The 24,085-nt window shown below is 39.2% G+C and overlaps 1 protein-coding gene across 1 annotated transcript in view; it reads right to left on the reverse strand.

Moving 5' to 3' along the window:
- Nucleotides 1-24,085, reverse strand: part of USH2A (usherin) — a 681,041-nt gene that overhangs the window by 73,488 nt on the left and 583,468 nt on the right. Inside the window, exon 60 of the mRNA XM_032319004.1 lies at nt 18,218-18,572. Within this exon, the coding sequence (XP_032174895.1) occupies nt 18,218-18,572 (355 nt within the window). The remainder of the gene's footprint in view (nt 1-18,217; nt 18,573-24,085) is intronic.

A 24,085-nucleotide genomic window follows, 5' to 3' on the forward strand; every position in this document is an offset into this window, starting at 1 on the left:
TGCGTGAACCTAGAAGTGTTTCCCCTCCCCCTCCCTTTATTTGACCACCTTGCCACACTAACGAAAGCTGATGAAGGCAAGACCACCTAGAACTCAGATCCTTCAAAAATGAGCTTGGTTGCTTGCATCAACCAAATAATCCCAAATAGTTAGGGAGCTAACAAAGGGAAGTCATAAATGTTACTACTGGTCTCTCGACTTATTGTAGAGAAATAAATTCTATAAATGATACAGTTTTTGTTTTTTATTGTGTCATTATATCAATATTCATTCTCTTCTTTTAGCCCACTCTTGTATATGTGACATGCTGGAGTGGTTACAGTTACTATTTCGCTCTGGATGATCAAAACTGGATCACAAAATAACTAAAGATTGGAGACATTCTCAAGAGCTCCTAGGCTTGCAGCTGGCCTTCGTAATTCGAAGAGGCTTATCTGGTTTGCCTGGAATGTGGGGACATTTTGAAAGAATATACAGGAAGAAATGAAGGCTGTTAGAGAGTCAAGGGATGGGCTGGCCTTCAAGGAAAACTTCGTCAGCAGTGTGCGAATACTATAAACTCAAAGAAGAGTTTTGGAAACTAGGAAAAGATATTGCACATCTGCTGGCTGAGACTTATATGCCCAAGCAATGAGTACTGATCTGTCCAAGATGCGCCAGTGGTTGAACACGGCCTTCTGAAATCCTGGGCTGAAGGTCAGTGCACATGCTGATGGGTCCTGGGAATTAACAGGACACTCAGACTCCTGAAGCCCAGAATCTGATTCTGATTCCTGAACTGTTCCTGAACTAAAATTCTTCTCCTGGTTAACTGCATGGTTTTCTCCTTTCCTCCTAATCTCTGTGCCAGTGTCACCCTCTTGTGAGGCCTTCCTTCTCCTCCCTACATTTAATGTTACCTTCCCTGTCCTAACAGCCCAATGTCTCTCCACTCCCACAACTGGTCCATAGAACATTCCTCTGACTGTCCAACACAACACCTGTGATCTTTTATCAATGATTTTTTTCCATTGCATTATCATACATTTATATATCAAACACACACACACACGTTTTATATTTAAAAATTTAAAATAAATACTTACAAAATTATCTTGTTTACTATCTTTCCCTACTAGAATAAGAGCTTCAAGAAGGAAGGAATTTTGTCTGGTGTCTACGCAGCGCTGTATACCCAGTTGGTATATATTAAGTGCTTGTTGACTGGGAAAGTAAATGAATGAATGAAGTTCTGGATGAGTCACCAGAAAGGAAAAAGGGGAGGCGGGTTTACAACATGGAGGAACTGGAAGTAGTTATCTCATTTACGTATTTGCTTTTAGCACATAGTGATATAGTTTATGGTTCCATGCTAAGAGGTTTATATATTATACTACTTGGTTTTAACTATATGATCCTTACAAACATGGGTGGCTTTCAAGATTCCTGAAAGAATGAAAAAACATGGTTCAAATATCATGCTAATAATTCATAGATGAATGAAGAATAAGTAAAAGGCCAATTTGGTACTTCTTACTTTGGGTGCAAGCTCATAACCAGCAACAGTATGAGGTAAAAACACTCAGAGTCCAATTCTCTTTGGCCAGAAGTTGACAAAGAAATTTGAAATTATCAAGGATACCGCTTGGAAAATAGACTGGTATCCAGTATTATTAACAATGTATCTTTCAATAAGTGTTTATTATGCCCCGAGGTACTAGCAAATGACAGTATTAGCTCCTGATTAACCAAATAGTCTATTGATAATTTTATCCATAGCTACACTTTTTAAAATTTCTATTTTCATAGTGTAAGTAACATTTATTCACTAGTGCATACTTTATAAATAAGTAATGGTGATATGTGTTCCAGAAGTTATTATTTATAGGAGTGCACATTCTGAAAAGTTTGGAGACAACTGGCTTATGTTAACATTTTTTTCCACAGCAAAGCTATTATTAAGAAGGAAAACAGCAAAATCATTTTCCTCTATGAAAAATAAAACACAGTTCTATCACGAGCTTCTCATGAATAAAGTCTAAAATAAAAATAAGTAACTCACTTTTGTTACTGCCTTGTAATGGACAAAATCCAGGACAACTTTTTGGAAGATAAATGCTTAAAGATAATTTGTTAAAAAAAAAAAAAAAAAAAGAAAATCTCATCCCCTTGACTAATTTCCCAGTGGGAAGTGCTGACTATTACTGATAAAAATGATACCGATGGTCATTGCCCTGATGGCACTTTGAAGAATATAGTTGGAGACAAAACCCCTACAAAATGTGGATGTCACAAAGTCCTACTAAACCTCTATTATGCACTTGGGCTATTATAACCCGTTACACTGTTGCATTTATTTTATTAGCTCTTTTGACTATTTCTCAGTTTGAAAAATTTGATTTAAATTCTCAGTTAAATGTAAAGACTAGAGTGAAGAAGAACAAGGCAAACAGAAGTGGTTTGGCAAGGTATAAAATATTTACAGAGCCTCTCACTCCGGTGTAACTTACAAGATTGCAAGTAATCAGTTACACTGCAAAAGGTGGGATGCTGGGAGGGAAGCGGGGAACTACGGGGACCCAGGGCACTCCCCATCCCAGGGAAGCGATGTTCAGTTATCATGGTGACTGTCATCTTAACAATTGCACAAGTGCATCATTCACTGTGGGTGACTAGAAACAGATGAAGAGGAGCTGAAAAATGGGAGAATTTTCCTTGTCTCATGTCTCTCTGATAACTAGGCAGACTGCAGAGCATGAAAGATGAGGGCTACCCAATTCAAACCAGAGCACGTAGTTACCATCTGGGCATTTTAAAGTAGGACACATGAAATGCTCAGATGTATCCCCCAACAGGGTGCAATAATACAGCAGTAAAAAGAAAACTGCAATGAACTATGGCCACTTCCACACTTGCAATCATTCTAGTACAGGAAGAGGCAAGGATTTTCTAAAACCCTTTTGCTCATGTTCATCTTAACTGCTCCCACGTTTGGTGCAGGAGGCTTCCATGCTTTGGCAGTCCTACGTGGTATGTAGGTACACCCAGTAGAGGGCGCTCTCCTCGTGGAAAGAAAGGGATAGCATCCCTCTGGACAGAGCACTCTGCTTGGGGGCTCAAAAATGAAAATATTCAGTAGACCAAACACACTAAAATAGTCATTTCCTTTCAGAAACATTCACTGCCGAAACAAATATTGACTTTTAAAATGATATATTGGGCTCTCAAAGGTACCCAGTTGAGTAATTTCTTTCAGATGATGCCAGCTGCAGACCCTTAATTTTCTTTTCTTTTTCTTTTTCTTTTTTTTTTTTTAAAGATTTTATTTATTCATTTGACAGAGAGAGAGAGATCACAAGTAGGCAGAGAGGCAGGCAGAGAGAGAGAAGGGGAAGCAGTCTCCCTGCTGAGCAGAGAGCCCGATGTTGGACTCGATCCCAGGACCCTGGGATCATGACCTGAGCTGAAGGGAGAGGCTGAGCCACCCAGGCGCCCACAGACCCTTAATTTTCTGAACAAGAATTACTAAGTTAGTCAAGAATTAGAAAGCAAAGAGCCTCAACACTACATGTTTTTAGATTTTTGAGGATGAGAGCTCAGCATTTCTTATTTGGAAACCTCTATCAGCTTCTATAGATCCTCAAATCACGCAATCTAGTAACACTGCTTCCTCTACCTTCTGATGTACATTTTGCAATGAGACAGAACATTTTTGATAGGAACAGATGTCAGACATAGAGAAACATATAATCTTTGGCCACAATATGAAAATGAATCAGTTAATATGTTTAATATACATATTTTAATGGGAATTTAACTATGTTGATAGATTTTATAATCCCTCCCTAAATTCCTTCATATTTGCAAAAATGAGTATTTACAGGATCAAGTAAATTCACAGGCTTCTTATTTGCTGGGTTGCAGCTTGATGAGTAGAGAGGCTACGAAAAGCCATCGCTTGTAAAAGGAGGCATCAAAATATCCTAATGAAACTAGTAATTGCTGGGAATAATTGAAGACTATCTTTCTGCTTTAAGAAGGAAAGAAACTATGGAAATACAAATGAGAGAATTAACAAGGATATATTTTAGGAAGAAAATTTAGCAAAGTGAATCTTTAAAATTTAAATTTCCATTTAAATTATCTTGCTTCCAGATGAAACTCCAGATACATTTGAGAGGGAACTCCTCCAGATTTTTTCTGCAATTCCCCAGAGATTTTTTTTTGGGGGGGGGTCTCCTTTCATGCATCATTTTTTATTCTACTCCTTGTTAAGAATTTGTATTAGCCAATCTAACCATTCAATTTATCCTGCCTTTTTGGTAATGAATAAATAGCACATACTCCTAATTGGCCACCTGGGGTTCAAGGAGGGGAAATATAGAGTTGATGTCTGAACACCGTAATGTGCTGACAACATATTGACCACACTCTATTTCACAAGATTTAAAATCAGGCTTCCCTGCCCTATTTACCACTCCCTACCTTTGCACCATTCCTTGACTGTCTGTGGGACTATAATTTTTTTTTAAGTGATTTATTTCTAACAGATGTGATCATCCAGCCTCAGGGACCTGGATGTACACTGCCCCAACAACTTTAATTTCTGGATATAATAAGCACATATTCCGTGAATAAATAATTATTGTTCTGCTAAGGAATAAAAGATGCCAAGGATGAGGTATGATGACCAGGTTCTTCTGGGCATAAAGGACAAGTACTTGGATTTTCCTGAGGTGCTGACTATGCTCAACCTAAATGTGCTAATTATTGTATTTCTAGAATGTGGTAGGTCACAAAGGGAGAAAATCAGTCCTGGTTTAATGTGTGCAGCAATATGTAGGAAGCTAATTTTAGGTCTACATTAAGTTTCTTGTAAGTCAGAAGTTGCACATGTTGACATCAGAAAAGAGGGCAGCATGGGTCCTGGTAGAGAACATGGCCTCTGAGATAACAGCAGAAGAGAGGTCCACCCGGCCGTCCCTCCAGCTCCCAAAGCAGGTCTTGTGGCATCTCAAGGGCAGGTGTTGGAGGTGTGCGTTTAGGGTCAGTGCTCTGTGTTTGACTGCTGAGGAGGTGGCCCCAGGCACTGCCACAAAGCCAATGATGAGGTCACTGGTCTACCTGATGAGGTTTGAGTTGTGACCCAGCACTTGAGGCACCACCTGAACACGGGACTTTAGGTAATATTTTAAGCGAGTGTCATTTCCCAAGTTGAGCTTTGGAGAAGTCTCCTCTAATTTTTGCAACCAAGAGTTTGCCTTTCCTTCTCCCTCTCCAGCTTCTGGACTCTTGGGCCAGCTGCCTTAAGACCGCACTCTGTGGCTAAGATGACTTGGTAAGTAGCATGTGATCTGGGGAAGACTTGTTAGGGAATGAAGAGTAAATGAAAAAATGGAGAAAAATATTTTTCTTAAAAAATAATTCTGTCTCTTCAGACAGGACCCTGTGAACACGTCGGCACAATGACACCTTGACAGACTGATTCTCTCTCTGTCCACCAGTTTCAGATCATCATAATCAGCATTTCCTGAGTTATCTACTCTGTTCCTGCTGCTCTGTGTGGTGCTGTATCTGATGGAGGCGTGGCTGGGCTTAGTCTCTCCAAGGTCATGGTAGGATGGTGCCAAGCCACCTCCAGTTAGTGTGTGCCTGCCCCCACACCTATGCTCCTGACCACCTCACTCCACAGCTTTGCTAGGCCTCTGATGAGATTATTTTAAATGAAGCTGCTTTAATGTCACCCCAATAAATGGAGACAGACTAGAAGAATGTCCCCTTCTCTACCTCCCAACAAAGAGACTCACCATCGGATGTTTAAAGCCAGGCTTCTTCCCTGAGAAAATGTCTGCTCCACTTCTCTCCTTCTGTTCCAATTCTACCCACGACTGAAGACACAGACCTCTCCCAGGTCTTTCCTGAAATTTTCCATCCAAGTGACACTTTAATTCTCTGAATCTTTCATAAGTCATGTCCTAAATTTATATTAGACAGTTAGTCCTACCATGCTATGTGATTTCTTTCACGTGGTTTCTATCATTTGTGGGTTTCATGGATCTTTAGCGTTTCTAAAAAATATCTTGTTTCCTTGAGGTGGATCATTCAAGAAACAGCAAGAGGAAGAAGAAAGAACAGACTTTAGAAGCAGAGAGACCTGAAAGGGAATCACAGCTTTGCAATGAGCTGTGTGACTGTGGTCAAGTAACTCAACTTCTCTACGTTTCTGTTTTCTCACTAATGACCTGTAGATAATCATACTCTACTAAGGACTTATTAAGATGAAATGAGGTAGTATATGCAAGGTGGCTGCAATGTGCTTTCTGGAGAAAATTCTCGCAAATAACAGCTGAGAGATTGGAATCGGGACATATAAATGATTATGCCTCAATGTGATTTATCTGTGAACATAGAGATCTCCTCTTAGGCTCAATATATATGGCATTCTCAAGAAACCAGAAACAAAATTCTAGAATATGACTGTAGTTTGGGAACAAGAAATAATATGCAAGGTACTTCTTTCTCATTAGACATTTTATCAACGCATTATTCATTTATTTGTCACACAGATGTCTAAAAGTGGCGTGGTTCTAGGTTCTGGGAATCAGGGACCATAAGAAGCAAGATCCCTGCCCTCAGGGGGTTTAGATTCCAACTGGAGAGACACATAGTAAATAAGACAAAGGATCAAAAGTGTATACGTCTAGATAATGCTAAACATTAATGTGAAAAGTAAAGCAGGGGAGAGGGACAGAAAGTGTGTGGGACAGAGGAGAGGAGTGAAATGATAGGTAGGCCAGGTAAAGTCTCCCCAAGAGTGACAGAAGGTGACTTTTCAATCCAGACCAGAAAGGAAGAAAGCCAGTGATGGGGATGCCTGGCGGAAGAGCTTTCCAGCCAGAAAATGCTCCAGTCAACAGATTATCTACCCTGGCCCTTTGTGCCATGAGGACATAACAACTGGTCCTCACTAATATTAATGTGTGCATATAAAATAGGGTTTTTGTTTTGTTTTTCTTCCTGTTGTTTTCTTCTTTTTTTCTTTTTTACTTTAAAGGGCAAAATAGACCCTAGACTTTCTCTCTTAGGGGAAATACAGAAGGAAAAAAGTGCTGGAAAAAACAGGTAAGTTCCCCATAGGAATTAAAAGTAGCTTTCTTTCAAATTATCTATAGATATCTATACCTATATCTATACATCTAATTATGATAAACTTTTCTTCTGACTCTTCAACATCTTTGAAGACCATGGTGTAATAGTAAAGCATGAATATTCTTATGATCCACATGGATATATTTTTTAAATGCTAGAGTATTTAAAATGCTAGAGTTTTTGATGGGTCCCAAAACATCTGAAGCTCTCTCAAATATTAATGGTCTTTACCATATGATGAACCTGAGTAAGTGTCGTCTTAGTCTTGTGCCCCAAATAGCGGGACTGGTTTCTTTGGTAATGCCGTGCCAATTGTACGTTTAATATCACTCATCACCATTAAGGGGGACGGTGGGGTCTTCTCTCTGCTCCTTAGCAACAGAATTACTTAAAAAGGTCAATTTCTATCATTTCCTCTGGAACCGGTTAGCTTTGTCCTCACCTGGGACAAGATGTGTACGTTGGCCCACTAGGACTTGCAAGACTTGTTTAGAGAACCCGGCTGTTGGGACACTCGTGGGAATTAGAATAAAGCACCGGACAGGGCTTTTCTCCCTGGACAAGTTCCAGAGGGGACCGTGCTCTTGACATTACAGAGATAAAGAAGAGTTTTCAAGACACTTTCTATTTCCATACGAGTTCTTTTGTATGCTGGGTTGCCTGCCATTATGTTTATGTAATTCTGACAGTGTTCTTAATGACACACTAACAGATTGTAAAACACGCTGCTGGCATTTACTTGTTTTTTATATTTTTAAAACAATGTCCTTCATGTAACAGTAGTTAAGCGCGGCAGAAGGACATCATTAGAGCCATGGTTAAACTGTAATTTACACCATTAGGAAGGCAGGAGCAATTTTTATTGCCTGGCAATTTTCTTGCTGAAATATTTGGACCATATGGCTCAATTTGTGTAATAACCTTAATTTCTGCACCCTTCAGGTTTGCCTCCGTCTCCTACGGAATGGTAAAATGCGGTTTAGCAGAAAAGGCAACTGTCTATACTTAGAGAGTTGAGATTAATAACATGTCACGTCCTGTTTTTGGTGAAGGAATTCGAACAGCAGCCAGATGGTATCTCTACAAATAACTGTCAGGGGTCTTGATCTAATCAATACAATGTATTAATACATCTCCCTTTGCTGTTTCTCCAGGGGACGGTGCACAACATCTGGAAAGAGTGGGGGGGCCCGCCAAGTAGAAAGCCGATTCTTTTCAGAATCAAACTGAGCCCAATTAATTTTTCATGTATCCTTGATAACTGTTTCATAATGAGCTATGCGTCTTGACGGATTTGGGGTTGGCAGAGCAGGCTGCCCCTGGTTTCTATCCCCATTCAGTCCACTTATAGAAACCAACCCATTAATCAAGCTATCTGGCATAAAACCTGAATCTCAGCTCAGCAAGAGATCAATAACCATCCTAAAAAAAACACAGAACCAGCCACTAATGGGCACAGGTATCCAGCCATGACACTAGTAATTGCTTTAGCAAAAATAAAACTCTGTATCATAATCACCCAATAGGAACTTATATGATAAAATTCATTACTTGTACCTTGTCAAAAAGTAACATTTACATCCGTTAAAAATATACTGTAATTTTACTATCTAGACATGGCCATTATCTTTCAGAGGTAGACAACGCACCTTTTTGAATGGATTAAAACTCCCTGATTTTGTAATGTGAATATTGAATAATCCAAGTATCACATAAAATGTTTAAAAATGAGTTATTACACTTATTTTAAATTCAGAGTACCTGAGGGGCTCCTTAATACAATCTTTAGCCCAACTGCATATGACACACGGAGAGCTTGCTGGGCTACGGACTCTGATGTGATGTCAAATTGGTCAGATTTCTACACTCTTTGGTTGGCTTAGTGGCAAGATTTACAATTCAAATCACAAATTCTTCTCACTTTCCCAGTGGCTTTATCTCAAACCCTTACTGTTTTACCAAATTCAAACCAGTCATTTCACTTCTCAGTTTGCAAATCTCTTTTGGCTCGGCAGGGATTTCTGTGCTCTGATTCCTTCTGAAATAAGAGACCCAGTGACTTTGTCTACGGAGAGGAATTCAGGACAGAGAAGGAGAGATGGAGGAAACCCAGGGCACATATTCTGAATTTATGGCCTGTTTGGTAAAACGTTCCTTCGTGGCTCTTAGACAACAGGTGGAAACCTGTTTTGCCCTTATGAGAATCAGATTTTGATTAGAAAAAAAGTCCGGGGAAGGGCTGCTGTTAAGACACTCTTTCACTGGCTGATCATCTGATCAAACCCTGCCAAGATGATAGAAAGTTCTAAGGAATCATCCAGGAACTTGAAGGTGATGTCACATTCATCTCCTCTGACAGCAGGACCAAGAATCATGATGCCGTGTTTGTTCAGTCAGGGGTCTGTGGTTCGGCAGGAGGAGCGCTGGGTTTGGAATCAGGGGTATGAGCAAGGGTCCTCCTGGGTTCTTGGAAGTATTTACAAGTACAAACGCCTAAGCCTGACCAAATAATTGCTAATTATATCATAATTTGTCTCTTTCCTTATTTGCTTCAAGAACACCATGAGTCACAGGGAGAAGAGAGTATTTCCTCTTTCTTTGTATCTGTAGTAGCTTCTGGGGACAATAGGTTCTCAAAAGAGAATTATGTGAATACCTGATTCGTGGAAGGGTCCCATGATATTTCTTGGGTCTTGATCGCCACATTGGATTTTATGTGTCTTGGTCCTCATTTGCAAATAACTCATAATTTCCATACATGCATGAGATTTCAGAGAAGCAAGTAGCACAGATTTTCAATTTCCATTTTGTTTGCTGATGCCCAGTGTGGATAAACAGAAAACACCCTGATAATGGTGTGTTTATAATGGAGTTGCATAACATTGAGCAAGCGAACTATTCAAACAAATAAATTACGTGACTAAATAAAGTCTGAAACTTGGGATCCACAATACGTGGCATTCATAATTTTCAACTTTATCAAAATATTTAATTGATTATCAAATGCCATTATCAAAATATTTAATTTATTATAAACCTAAGCCCTCTGTGACAAAGACAGAAGATAGTTGCTGTTCTGGGGCCTCCTGGGTCATAGACACGATCAACAATGCCAGCAGTTCGAGCTTAGTTAACACCCGGCTACGGCACTAACAAGATGTTTCACCTTAAAAATTATATCGAGATAAAAAGATTCATTTGCAAACCCATCACATATGTATTCACAGGTGGTGGGTGTGGGTCATTGCATTTGGATTAAAAAGCAAATGTCTCTCTCTACATGAGAGGTCACTAGCTGGTATAAGGCAAAATCTTTTCACTGTTCGGCATAATTAAAATATTCCAACAGTGGTTTCAGTAATTTAAAAATCACAGTATTGTTGTAATATTTTTCTAGGCTTCAGGAGCTCACAATTGTTTGGCCCAATCAAATCTGGGAACACTAGAGAAGTTATCACCCATCAAGGTAATTACTTTCAAGTTGAAATAATTACTCTATCAATGTTAATGGTCTTTCAACTTCAATAAAGCACTCACCTGCCGATAATCACAGCTAACCTCTTGCTCTAATGCAATTCCCTCTCTATTTAGTAGGTTATATTACAGCCGTTACAGTGGTCACTTGTCCTGAACAGCTGCTGAATTTCACTTTGATCGGCTGTGAACCATAAAAAAATTGGTCATCTGTGTATGATTTCCCCCTCACCCATAAGCCCTTGCAGAGCTCAGGATATGATCTCTTGGCTGTTATAGGGTACTTCGGGGGCAGCCATCTTGTCTCAGGTAGTGGCTACTTTCCACTTGTGACAAGAGCACAGTAGTTCAATTAACTTCTGCCCTTCACTGCCATTTACAGCTTGCTGTCTCTGCTAACTGGCCTATAGCCTGAATTTATGGTCCGGGCCTGTTACCGTGTGGACAAGTTCGTTTTATTTTCATATATGTATTTAACAAGGGTCTGTGGCATTCTTAGTTGCCTTTACAATTCAGTTAAAGACAAAACAACAACATACTGGAATGAAAGGGCAAGTAACTTCCTCACCAACCGCCCCTCATATACTGATAGCCCGCCCTATGGCACAGGTAAAGCAGGCTGATGTTAGTCTGTAGAATCTGTGAGCCTTGTGAAGTGTGTGTATGTGTGTGTGTGTGTGTGTGTCTGTCTGTCTGTCTGTGTGTTATCAAGAGACTTCATGTTTTCCTGATAGGATCTCGGATGAGCAGGGTCCACTGAGCATCACGGGGGTAAAGAGAACTGCATCTAGAGAGGTAACGGCCTGATGAGGACTCTTAAAGGGGAAAGACTGACATGTTATGGCAGAAGAGGAAATGGGTCAGTGCTAAACCTCAGGGACACAAAAAGCATGATCCTACTCCAGCTAATTTAGAAAAAAAATAGAGCCCAATCCAATACTTGGGACATTACCTGGAAATGAAATGTGTGGTATCAAGAAGCACTTAAACTGGCAAGCTCTAAATTTTGTTGCAAGGCAAGGAATGCTTAAAATATATAAAACATAAGGTATTTCATTCATGACCAAACTAGTATTGTTGCTTTATGCAAATCAAAACTTCTTCTACTTTTGTTCATTTCTTCCAGCTTCTGTTAGTCCAAATAGGAGGACTTCTGAAGTTTTACATCCTATTTACATTGCCATGTAGAGTTTCTAAAGTACTTTGTGTATGCCTTAATTTACTTAGCGCTTGCAATAGCCTTGTGAGTTAAGTAACATTTAGTTCAGATTTGACGATTAAAGAGGAGGACGGATCTATTTCACGTGTAAGAACATGATCATGATTTGAGGAGGAATAACTTTTGTGAAGAACCTAAAATGGTCTGCAAGCAGAAGGATTCAAGATATACTTTAGAAGTAGAATCAGTCGGATTTCGTGAAAACTGGATATGGAACTGAGGAAAGGGAAGGACTCAAAGATTATCTGGCTTGAGTAACCAGAAAGATGATGGATCCTTTTAGTTATGGAGCAGGAGGTATTAGGGAATAATAAGTAAAACTTAGAGAAAACCAGTGATAAGAAACTACTGGAATTGCCAGACAGACCTCTGCAGGACTTCCAGAAAGAAAGAATCAATCTCATACTGTCCAGCCAACCTTCCTCTGAAGATCTATATAAGACAACTTAGATAAGAGAAGATCCAGGTTCTTGAAGAGAATTTGGTAGAGAAACTTGGCCAGGTTATTCCCCTACTACTTGGGGAGAAGAAATGCGGATACAGCATGCCCCTCTCTCAAGACATAGGAGGGATATCCAAGAGAACAATTTGAAGGAATTGAGGGCATCTGCAAGAAAAGTGAGATAGACAATCTACTCTTTTCGTGAAGATTGTAACTGAGCTGAAGTGACTTGGGGTAATTCTGATGCAGCCACGAGTGTGAAGAAGCATCTTCTTAGATTCCTGTGTGATCCCAAGATTTGGGGATCATGGCTCAGCACAGAAGCTGCTTCCTGCTTCTTATTCAACGAATTCTGAAGTTGTGAAGCTGGCTGGGTCTCTCTCAGCATGGAGGTAAAATACAGAAGACAGGGCTGAACAATCTGTACTTCCCTTATTTTGTAGAATGAGTTTTCCCCAGGCTTGGAGGATGTCAAGAAGAGAATGAGTTTTTCAGTGTGATATGACCTAGTGTCCGCTGACTGCTCAGGAGGTAAGACCGCAGATGTAAAAGAGGCTGTGGGGTGAAGCTCTGGGGGCAGTAATGGTGCCAGAAACTAGCCAGAGAGTGCATTGCCTGCTTCAGGGAATGTGAAACACGGAGTTTCCCCATGCAGGATCTCCATATAACCTCACAGGAAGCACTGGCAGATGGAGAAGAACTAGATTCACGATTAAGGCTCTGTTCTTTTTTGTCCAATTTTCTCTTTTCTCCCACAGTCCTGGGGACATCAACAAGAAGTGGGGAACTAAAAAGGAGGGAAGAAAATAAACAAAATAAAAATGTCCTTTCTTTTCTATGGTAGATCTCTTAACACAAGTCAGGCTTTAGACTAGATTGTTTTTCTTTTTTTTTTAAACACTTGAAATGCATCCTGATTACCAGAACCGGGCTGGTACTTGTCACTGAATGTGGCTGGAAAACCATAGGACCTGTCCTGGAAATTAGTGATGATTGAGCAAGGGAGTCCTGGAGGAAGATTGTTGGAATAAAGTGGTTTGAGAAAAACAAAGCTCTCTCTAAGAAGTACTTATATGAAGTTCAAGAAGACTTATATGAAGTACTTATATGAAGTTCAACAAGACTTACGTGGTTTGTGTCTCCAGTAATACTGAGCGCAAAACGGATCCCTGATATAGATCTTTGATTGGTACCACATTATTAGAAAAATGGGATAAAGGTAATGCAAGGCTAATGAATGAAAAGTTAATGTCAGACCCGACATCATTACAATACAGCAACATGAATCTCACCAATAAGTGGTCATCGTTTTTGCGACACTTACCCTTCTCTATTTTGTAATCTTACATAAAGAATGAGTAACATAGGGGCACCTGGGTGGCTCAGTGGGTTAAGCCTCTGCCTTCGGCTCTGGTCATGATCCCAAGGTCCTGGGATCGAGCCTCACATCGGGCTCTCTGCTCAGCAGGGAGCCTGCTTCCTCCTCTCTCTCTGCCTGCCTCTCTGCCTACTTGTGATCTCTGTCTGTCAAATAAATAAATAAAATCTTTAAAAAAAAAAAAGAATGAGTAACATAGTTACATTATAAAATGTGAAAATCTCAGCTAATAGAACTGATATAAAAAGTACAGTAATTGTTCTTATCACCAAATCTTTCCTCATTTTGGAGAGATAGTCACCGCCAAAGGAGTCCTTATAGATACGTAGATCTCCTAGTGCATTTCTACTGTCTTATAAATAAGGGGAGAAAAGGCCAAGAACCATCAAATTTTAAGAGCTAAAATTAATTAAGAACATATGTAAAGAGTAAAAATAGTTGACATTATGTTAAACCCAAATAAAAATAGGATTAAAAACAAATGAATCAAGGTACTCACAAACTCTCCACAATGTGGCAAGTCGGAAACATCTCATGTCCCCCCACATATCTACTTAGTGGTAAAGAGATCTGAGACAACCACAAGAGAAAATTTCGAATACGTCTTCCTTGACTTTGGGCAAGGGAGTTTGGCAACTAAAATCTAGGAAGTAGAGTTTGTAATTCTGGATTTTATTTCCAGATTGGAAGCCAACTTTTAGTGACCCATATAATTTGCTTACCCCCTCAGCACCGTATGCTTGATTCTACCCAGAAAGTGAAGTACCATCTATCTTTCAGGGTACTGGGCAAATGTATGATCTGGGCTTGATGTTTCATAGCCCTGTGGGATAAGCAGGGGTATACTGAGAGCACAGACTAACAGGTAAACCACCTTTGCCTTTAAATCCCAAGTTATTTCTGCCAGTGCGATGGCAGGTGCCAGTGAGAAAAAGCAAACAAATCTGAATGGTGGCAGCAGTATCGCCAACCTCGCCAGGAGTGTTCCCTGTAAATACCACCATGGAACTTTTGCATGCCAAGCAAGGCTAAATACAGTTTCTCTCCTGACACTGCACAATTCATCACAGAGCTAATTGGGAAGGGAATTTAAGGACTTCTACTTAAATCTTGTTTTCAGTAGTGGGGAGTATTGGTCTGAAGAGACCCTAGGAATCTAAACGTCTCTCTCTTCCCCTTAGAAGAACCTACTTGGGACCAAAGGGATGTGAAACTTTTCATGAGATTGGGAGAGAAGCTGGTGATACATTAAAACCCACACTCTTTCCATTTCTCCTCTCCTGCTGCCTCTACTGCTGCTGCTGCTGCTCCTGCCAACACATATGCTCTCCACCCCATGGAGGGCCCCCATTGCCATTTCTCCATCCATTGCCACCATCAAGAGGATTCATGCATCCATTGCACCTGTTTTATGTGGCTCTCCCAGCAACGTCCACCTGTCCATAAACAACTCTGGGGGGACGTTGGGACAAGCCAGTGATGGCACTACATCATGGGCAATTTATTGGTGGCCCCTCATGCAGAGCTAGGATACCAATAAACAAGAGACTCAATGAGACTATTTAGTGATACCTCTTGCAAGTCTGTGGATTAAACTGTAATCCTTCAATTGTGGGGATGGATCCTATGCTTTGCCAATTAAAAATGTAGTTCTGTTGCTCTGGAGAATGCTAGCCAGAGTGGTCAGTGAAACAAAAGCTTGAAATATTTTGGAGGGCAGGCACAGACAGGGAAGAAGACAGTAAAGATGTTTAACTAGAATAGGAATTAGAGAAAAACTAAGTAGAGCCAGGAAGACACTCAGAGCGATTTGAAAGGGAATCATTAGTACATGAGCAGCAGAAACCCAGAAGCAAAGAAACTTAGAAATCTGAAATGCCCAGAAGTAATAAAGTGTGCCTCAGACTTGATTACTCAACTTCCCCTTCAGTCTCTGCTCTGCCCAAGGGTCCAGTCTCATGGTAGCCTTCAACAATACAGCTGACTGTAGTATTGAGTATTGGCATACTGAATATAGTGCTCAATGACCATTTGCCAAATTGGATTGAATTGTCAATAATCTGTTCTTGACCCTGAAGGTTCATTGCACTGGTTTAAAGAAGTCATGCTGTTCTGAACAGAAAGGGATGGGTTTAAGTGACAGGAGGAAGGATTTGGATAGGATTAAAAATAAAATTCTTCTCTGATGGTAAGGAATTGGAATTACATGGTAAAACCCCCTTCTTTAAATATCTTTATTTATTTATTTATTTATTTATTTATTATTATTATTATTATCATTATTATTATTATTTTTAATGCTCAAACACGTTCTCTTGGGATGTAGGAATGTGTGAAGCTCAAAGACTATAGTTTATTTTTCTGATTCTTTCTTTCAAAGATGTCAGCCCATAAAGAGTCACAGTGGTGTCCTGCCCTGGAAATCTGGCTTGCTAATCACAATGTCTGAACACTGGTCCGACTGGTCTATGGGAGATGTCCTTGATTGCTTAACAAGCTCTAACTGGGCTTTTCCTAACGACCCTAATGAAATCTTTTCTCAAGATTCTCAGGGCCAGAGATCCAGATCGGGATGGGGGGGGTTATTCTGAACACACACACACAGATACAAACATTATAAAATAGGGTGGAAATAGTACTGTTTGCTGATCATTCTGGCTATCCTCTTTAGCATTGCGCAAGGATTACTCTTTGGAAAATGGAAGAGCATAGCAACACTGGGCTGCCAGGTAGGGGCTGTGTTGGGCCCACGGATAAAGGTGCTTAAAGATGCTTAAAGCTTGGAGCAATAGGCCTTCCTCTCTTTTAGGAACTTTTCAGAGGGATAAAAACAGAACCTGGCAGATTTAATACAAGACAGAGTTCATTGTATACTTTAAATCTTGTGTTGTGAGATGAAACTAGCTATGAAAGAATGATGTAGAGGGTATTCCATAAGAGAATTCCATTAGAATTGTCTTAGGAAATTAAATGTTTAGGCTCAGGCCTCTAAAAGCCATATTTTAAAATCAGAGGTTTAATTATTGCAATATTAGTGCCTTTAATAAAAATATATTTAAGTTAAAGCATGTCATTCAGAAAGCTGTCAAGAGTTTTTTAGTATTTTACTTTAATTTTTAGGATGTTGCTTTCAGGTAGAAGTTTAGAACACGAAGTCCAACAATGTGGTAAGAACTCACAGATTTCTCCATGGATCACATATCAACTAAAAAAGATCTGCACTTAAGAACACTGCTTCTAATGCTTATAGTAAAGGCTCTAGGAAGATGTAATGTGAAAGATAGTTAAATATAACATAAAAAATAAAGTATCAGTTCTGAATTCTAAATAAAATGAAGACAAATACTATCTCTTTAATTCACAGCCTGCTTATTTTTTAGTCATATGAAGAAAATTGAACATAAGGAGAGGGAGAAGATACTATACTTTAAACTATTCATTTATAACTGTTCTTTCAGAGTTTTATTACAATATGTTTTCTCAGTATTATTTAGATATTTTGATAAAGCTGATACTCTATAAGATAACCTTCAGGTATATTTGGGTGCCTAGACTGGGAACACAGGAGCATGATCTGCTTTTTGAAAAATGCTTTATTCTATTTTTAAGGTCTTGCCACATCTTAAAAATCGAATCTATTTAACTGCTAAGACCACAAGTTTCATCTTTTCCATGAAGACTCTTCAGTTTGAGAGTTTTCTGCTGACCTCTCAGAGCATTTTTTGACTAATTCTTGGTAGTTGATATTCTCTCTTATATTGTGGTTTACGGCTTGGTGGGTGGTGGGCAGAGTTTGGGACCTGAATCACCATGTGGTGGATATTATAGCCTATCATGCACTACTTCTCTGACTTTTTTCTCATGTTCAATTCTCATCTCTGCTGTATGATAAAAAAAGAAAGCTCCCTGATAAAAGAACCATCCTATTTCCCTATTTCCCATAGAACATCAGCACATACCAGGTGGAAAGAAAGCTCTCAGAAGATGCTAGTGAAGTCAATTAAATTATTTTATGGGCGAGATGATCAACCCAAGAAAATAAGTTATGGTGCATCTGATATCTATATCTATATCTATATCTATATCTATATCTATATCTATATTTATATCATCCAGATAGATCTAGAAATTTTAACTTTTTTTCTCAAAGAGCCAATCATATCATATCTATCTATATCTATATCTGTTCTGAATCTGTATCTATATATGTGTCTGTACCAAATCTGTATCTGTATCTATATCCGTATCTGTCTAATTTTATCTATGTTTCATCCCCCTGAGAGATAGAGAGACATATTTAGTATCCCCATTTAATGGATCACACAAAGAGAGGTTCGCTTATTTGCTTGAGGTAATACAAATTAATCGTGGCCTGGAAACTGGTCTCCAGTGTCCCTTATACTCAGTTCCATATCTTCCCTGTGACTACACTGCTCTTTTTCACATGTGAAAGATTTTAGTGTATTTAAGTTCTAACTGAAAAAAAAAAAAAAAAGATAAGCTGGATAAAGAATAAATTTCAACATATTAACCAGATACTTTAAGCATCTGTTACTCTCTTTTCCTAAGTTCTTACCATCACGGTGAAAGCATGCACAGTAGAGACGTTCAATGTTGGATCATCGGGTCTTTCTTGGTAGACCACATGGTATTGGGAGATTATGCCGTTGGGAGAGTCTGGCTTCGTCCAGTTCAGCAGAACCGAATGAGCACTGGTGGTTTGTGCCCAAGGTGCTGGCAGATACTGAGGTGGGGCTTCCAGGGTCCGTGCTGATGACCACAGACTCTCCACTGACCCCCTGGAGTTGTGGGCTCTGACTCGGTATTCGTAGAGCGTGAAAGGCATCAGAGTATCCGAAGCATCGGTGAATTCAAGGGCTCCTTCTGCCCAGACAAACAAAAGGGACTCGTCTTCAATGCCAGCAGGACGTCTGAAAGGAGACCAGGAAGGCAATCAGGGACAGCTGTACACTTCAAAGGAAGGTTTGCACATAGAGGAAGAAATTGCTTTTCAGAAGAATTTATCCATTCAACTGCTCCTTTCCGGTGTCATAATGAAGACCAGAAGGAAGAGGGCACAAGAGACCTGAGTCAATATCATTTTTTAAGAGTGTTTTTTAAAATATATATTTGGCTAATCATAAAGAATGTATATATTTCCTAGAAAACATGGAAAACACAGAAGAAATAAAGACATTCAAACTGTGCAGCACCATCCATAATTACATTTTATTGTCTTGCCTTAGAAATTTTCCCTTAAAAACACCTGCCTATGCCGTATATAGAAACACATACATTATTTAGAAACTTAAAAAAATCAGAAGCATAGATGTAAGCACTATTAAGACATTTAAAAAATATTTCTGGGGGCACCTGGGTGGCTCAGTGGGTTAAAGCTTCTGCCTTTGGCTCAGGTCATGATCTCAGGGTCTTGGGATCGAGCCCCGCATCGGGCTCTCTGCTCAGCGGAGAGCCTGCTTCCTTCTCCCTCTCCGCCTGCCTCTCTGCCTACTTGTGATCTTTATCTGTCAAATAAATCAATAGATTTAAAAAAATATTTCTGGATCTTTGTGTGTTTATATGTATGTGAAGTGTATGCATGTGCACATGAATTATATTGCACAATTTTATTTTTTGCACATCTGGAAATCACACTATATAGAATTACTGGAAGTTGACATTATTGGGAATTCGTACCCTTCTGTAGTAGCTGGACTGCAGTAAGTATTCTGATTATTTCGTCTCCCTGTACCCACGTCTATTGCTAATGTCTCCTAAACTCACTCTGAACTTGGCCGTATGACTCTCACTGGTCAACATGACACTAGCAAACATGACGGATGCAGAGACCTGAAAAGTGTTTACACATTGAGGGCGACTCTCTTACTGCTCCTAGAACGACAAGATCTTTGTGTGAAAAAAACCCTGGCTAGCATCGTGAAGGAAGAAGAATGGCGAAGAGAAGCCCACGGTTCTAATTCTCTTTTACCTTGCACAATGTTATTTTGCATCTGCTTCTAGGATATTTAAAAAATGTTTTGAATTCACATCTTGCCTGTCATGCATCTTCTCTTCATCTGAATTTTCTCTTCTTTAATTAAGCCATTACCCTTCAAAGTAAGGGCCATTCTTTCTTGTGTTCATCAACAAACCTTTACTGGCTATTCTATGCTTAAACTATAATATACACCACACGTTATACCAGGAGCAGAAGTATGCATTCTTTCTCTAAAGGAATTCAAGGATGAGTCGAGAAGATAAAGCTACATGCAAATTAATGAAAGTAGCATGATAAATTATATCACACGAATTTTCTCTAGAAGATCTTTAAAGGGCAAAAATCAAATTCCTTTTAGATGTCTTCTCCAAGACCTAATAAAATTTACATTACGCTCAAAAAAATCCTCAGAAGCCTGAGGAAGGGATTCTTCAGTCCCATCTGTAGATTTGACTGATATAAAAACTAAGGCCCATGCATACTATTTGATACTCAATATATAGAACATTAAACATCTAAGCAAGAGAAATGGAGTTCTCAGTTGTTAGTATAGCTCCAATATCTGATGTTTCATTTGGAACAGTTATTTGCTCACCTGGATATAAAATCATGATAAAACAACAACAACAACAACAAAAATCCCACAAATAAAATATTAAAAAAAAAAATCTGGTTAGCTGCAGACCTAATCAGAAGGGAAAACTCCTGAGGAATCATGGTTGGTCTATTTCTGTATTCCCAGACTCTGAGCCCTCTAGATTCTGTAATTTTTTTTTTTTTGAAGAAGTGGCCAAAAGACATGTAATTCCATGACTTCTCTGCATTTCTGCCTCATCTCTATTAACTCTTTTTACCTACTAGGGTAGTATTCCAGGTTGGGGAAGAAAGTACCCAAGAGATGACCCTCTCCTTTCCTACTCAGCTTCTGCTCTGTAGTTGAGAGAGACTGATGGATAAGGCAGTATTTTCCAGGCCGTTAGGAGTATTTAATGAACATGTTCTTCAGATGCCAGGATAGTCACATGCTGCCATATCAGATTAGCCATCAAAATGGAAAGGGTTATTAAGGCAAAGTAAATGACAGTACCTCTCACAAAAAGGCAGGATATTTAAAATCTCTGGCTTTGGGGATTTGATGATCCTCAAGTTGATAAATCACAATGACCTAAGCATGAGCAATGACAAGCCTCCCGCTGGAGACCATAGAGGCTTCCTAGATACCTCTCAGTGACCTGCAATTAAGTTTCGGCAACCCACCTCATTATTCCTCGCTACCACGCGAGGGCCAGATTCTGCACTCAGTGTCGGTTTGCAGGGTTTGGCCTTTGTACTTGCTGCAGATACTAGGTACCAGGTGTGTCATTGGGAGGGATCCATTCTAATGAGGACCACAGGGCTCACAGCCAAGGACTCCTCTCTGAGTTTTTAAAAGGTGTTTGCAAGGAACATAATACAGCAAACAAACATAAACTTCTATGGGGAAATAAAATTGTCTGTTTTGTCTGGCTTCAACCTTTCTATGACAATTCAATTAATTTTTATTAAACTCTCATGAATTTCCACATTGAGGTCTAGCTGTGGTTGTGACATTCTTTTAAAAATTGCCTGAAAGCATGAATTTAAAAAAATCTGTGCTATGTGAAAGATTAAATATTATGTAAGCTTCAAGTTTATCTACCAAAACAATTAAAAGATGTAACCTGGTTAAGTACTTCTTGTTACTATTGAATACTCAATAAAGTAACATTATATTGAGGTAAATACTCCATCTGTTGTATTAAAGAATAGAATCTCTTCAGGTCTGGATGAACTTTGAACAGAAGAAGTTAAGTAGATGGCAATTATTCTCAATTTATTTAAGATTTAGGCTTTAACTGTTCATTTAACTGGAAGTGTTTCCTCCTGAACCTTCTGCGTTTAGGGAAATCACATTTTCAATTCTCTCTGAATAGCCAAATGGTTATTCTATGCTTAAACTCACTTGGGAGATATTTCAATAATGAACGCTCTTTTCCAACTAGAGTTAATTTAAGGCTCCTTAACACTAAGAAAAAAACAAAAATAAGTATTAAAATTAGGAACCATCTATTTTAAAAGATTCACACTTACGTTTTCTTACTGTAGTACAATCTTAAAAATAAAAAACAAAACTCCTTATTCCTGTATTTCCTGCAACAATTCTTAGCACTTGTCTTCAGAAACAACCAAAGCAAAATCCTGTAACTCAGTTCATTTCCCATAGCAATTTCAGATTATGAAAGTGCCATTTCTCAATTTATGAAGAATAATTAAGAATACTAATTTAAATATAAAACCCAAAACACCTGTAGTCTGAGTAGATAAGTTGTAGGTCTAGGCCTACAACCACTTGAATAGATGACAGTGGGCAAAACTCACATGTACACTCAGTTTCCATTTCACTTTGTGAACTGGAGTCAATAACCTTATAGTGTATGATGTCCTAGCATTTTGGTAAGAATTATATCAAATTATGCACATGGAAATCCACTAGGTTAAACATAACACATGATATAAATGAAGTTATCATAGAAATGGTGTCCAAAGCTGCTTTTAGGAAGACAAATCCAGAAGTCACGTGAAGGCTGCATTGAATGGGAACAGGTATGTCACATGGTGATTGAATGCCAACAGGTAGTCACACAGTGAAGAGGTCATCTCAACAGACCCCATGAGAATAAAGATAGATCCTGAACTACAATTGATGGTAGACGAAATGGGAACACAGGTGATTTACCAAATACCGTTGAAGGTTGACTCATCCGGCTTCATGGAGTGAGTAGATACTCTGGTGTTGGGGGATGAGATGTTAAAGATCATTTAAAAGTGTTAAGACGTAATCCCACTTAGAATGGTAGTGATTTGCCACGCAACTGGCCTGTGCTTACTCTTCCAGCTTCCTGTTCCAAATTTCTATTCCATCTGATATTCCAGTCATAATCAAATGCTTGTCTACAGTTCCCTTCTATTCCATGACGGTTCATGCTTCCACGGCTCTGCTATGTCAGTCTGGTTCTACAGTTCCTCGTCACACACTTTTTTTCACCCCCCCCCCCTTCTATAGGTTAACTCCAATTCATCTTTTAAGCTCCACCACAGTCACTTTCTCCAGGAAGTCTTCTCCTTGCTTCTCTCTCAGATAGAATTATCATGTTCTCTTTTGTGCTAAGTCTTTTTTCAGCTGATTCACTTGTAACAACGATAATGTATTTTCTTTCTTTTCTATCTCCTATACCATACTGCAAGCTCCTTGAAGGTGAAGACTCTCTCTTATTTATTTGTACATTCTCAGGCGCTAGGGAAGCATGACATACTATAATAAGCAGTAATTATTTTGTAAGCAATGACTGAGTTATGTCCATCATCCATCACCCATGGCTGACAAGGAGAGACCAAAATTCTCTGAAACCCGGTTAACTAGAAAAAATGTTCCCATTATTAATTTGTTGTTTCTGAGCAATAACCCTTTCCTTCAATAATGGTTTTATGATGGTGGACCTGGGACTCTGCAATGGCATTTCTGCTTTATTGGTTGAGTCTATGTTGAGCTCTGCCAATAGGGGGCGCCACAGGGAGCTCAGAAGACTGAAACGGAAAAAATAACTGGCTCCTTATTCTTTGCTTCCTGTTTGCTTGCTGATTATGTGAGCATCTCTCCAGCCAGGATTTTTCACCCTGAAAGTAATAAATCCTTCCTCCTTATGAGAAGTTTGAATATAAAATTTTAACAACACTTGGAAAAAAATAGCTTTATCTCCTGCCTTCTTCCCAGACACCTGAATCAGTTGGAAGCTGACACCTCCTCAAGTGTCTGTATGGGGCTGGGGGTGGGAATGGGAGCTCTCCCCTCTAGTTACTAAGTTTTTAAAGAATTCTAGCTGTCTCAGTCCCAAGGGTAGTACGTGTTTCCTGCAGTTGTCACCCGCATGATATCTTAGAGCTCACTTTTTATCCCTCCAGTTACCTAGTTAACAGATTTACAACTACTTAACAATTCTGTATGTTAAACTCAGTTCAAATAACCATTGTGGTTTCTGTTTCCCAATCAGAACTTGCTACAGGGAGTGATGATGGTGTTCACAGAAAGAGAGAAATAGGAAAATCATAAACAGGTTGAGGATTGATTTGCATCTGGACTAACAATTTATTATTTTGTCTTTATCATGCCATATGATATGTTTGTTGTGAAAAGTAATTAGAAAATATGGATGAGCAAAAACACAAGTACAGGCAGTCCTCAACTTACGACGGCTTGACTTATAATTTTTTTTGACTTTATGACTACGTGAAAGTGATACGCATTCAGTAGAAAATGTACTTCATATTTTGAGTTTTGATCTTTTCCCAGGATAGCAGTATGCCCTGAGATACACTTTCAGAATTTGGGGCAGTGGCAGTGAGTGGCAGGTTTTGTCAGCCGCACAATCA

This window comes from Mustela erminea, chromosome 17 (assembly GCF_009829155.1).
Source record: "Mustela erminea isolate mMusErm1 chromosome 17, mMusErm1.Pri, whole genome shotgun sequence".
Lineage (NCBI taxonomy): Eukaryota > Metazoa > Chordata > Mammalia > Carnivora > Mustelidae > Mustela > Mustela erminea.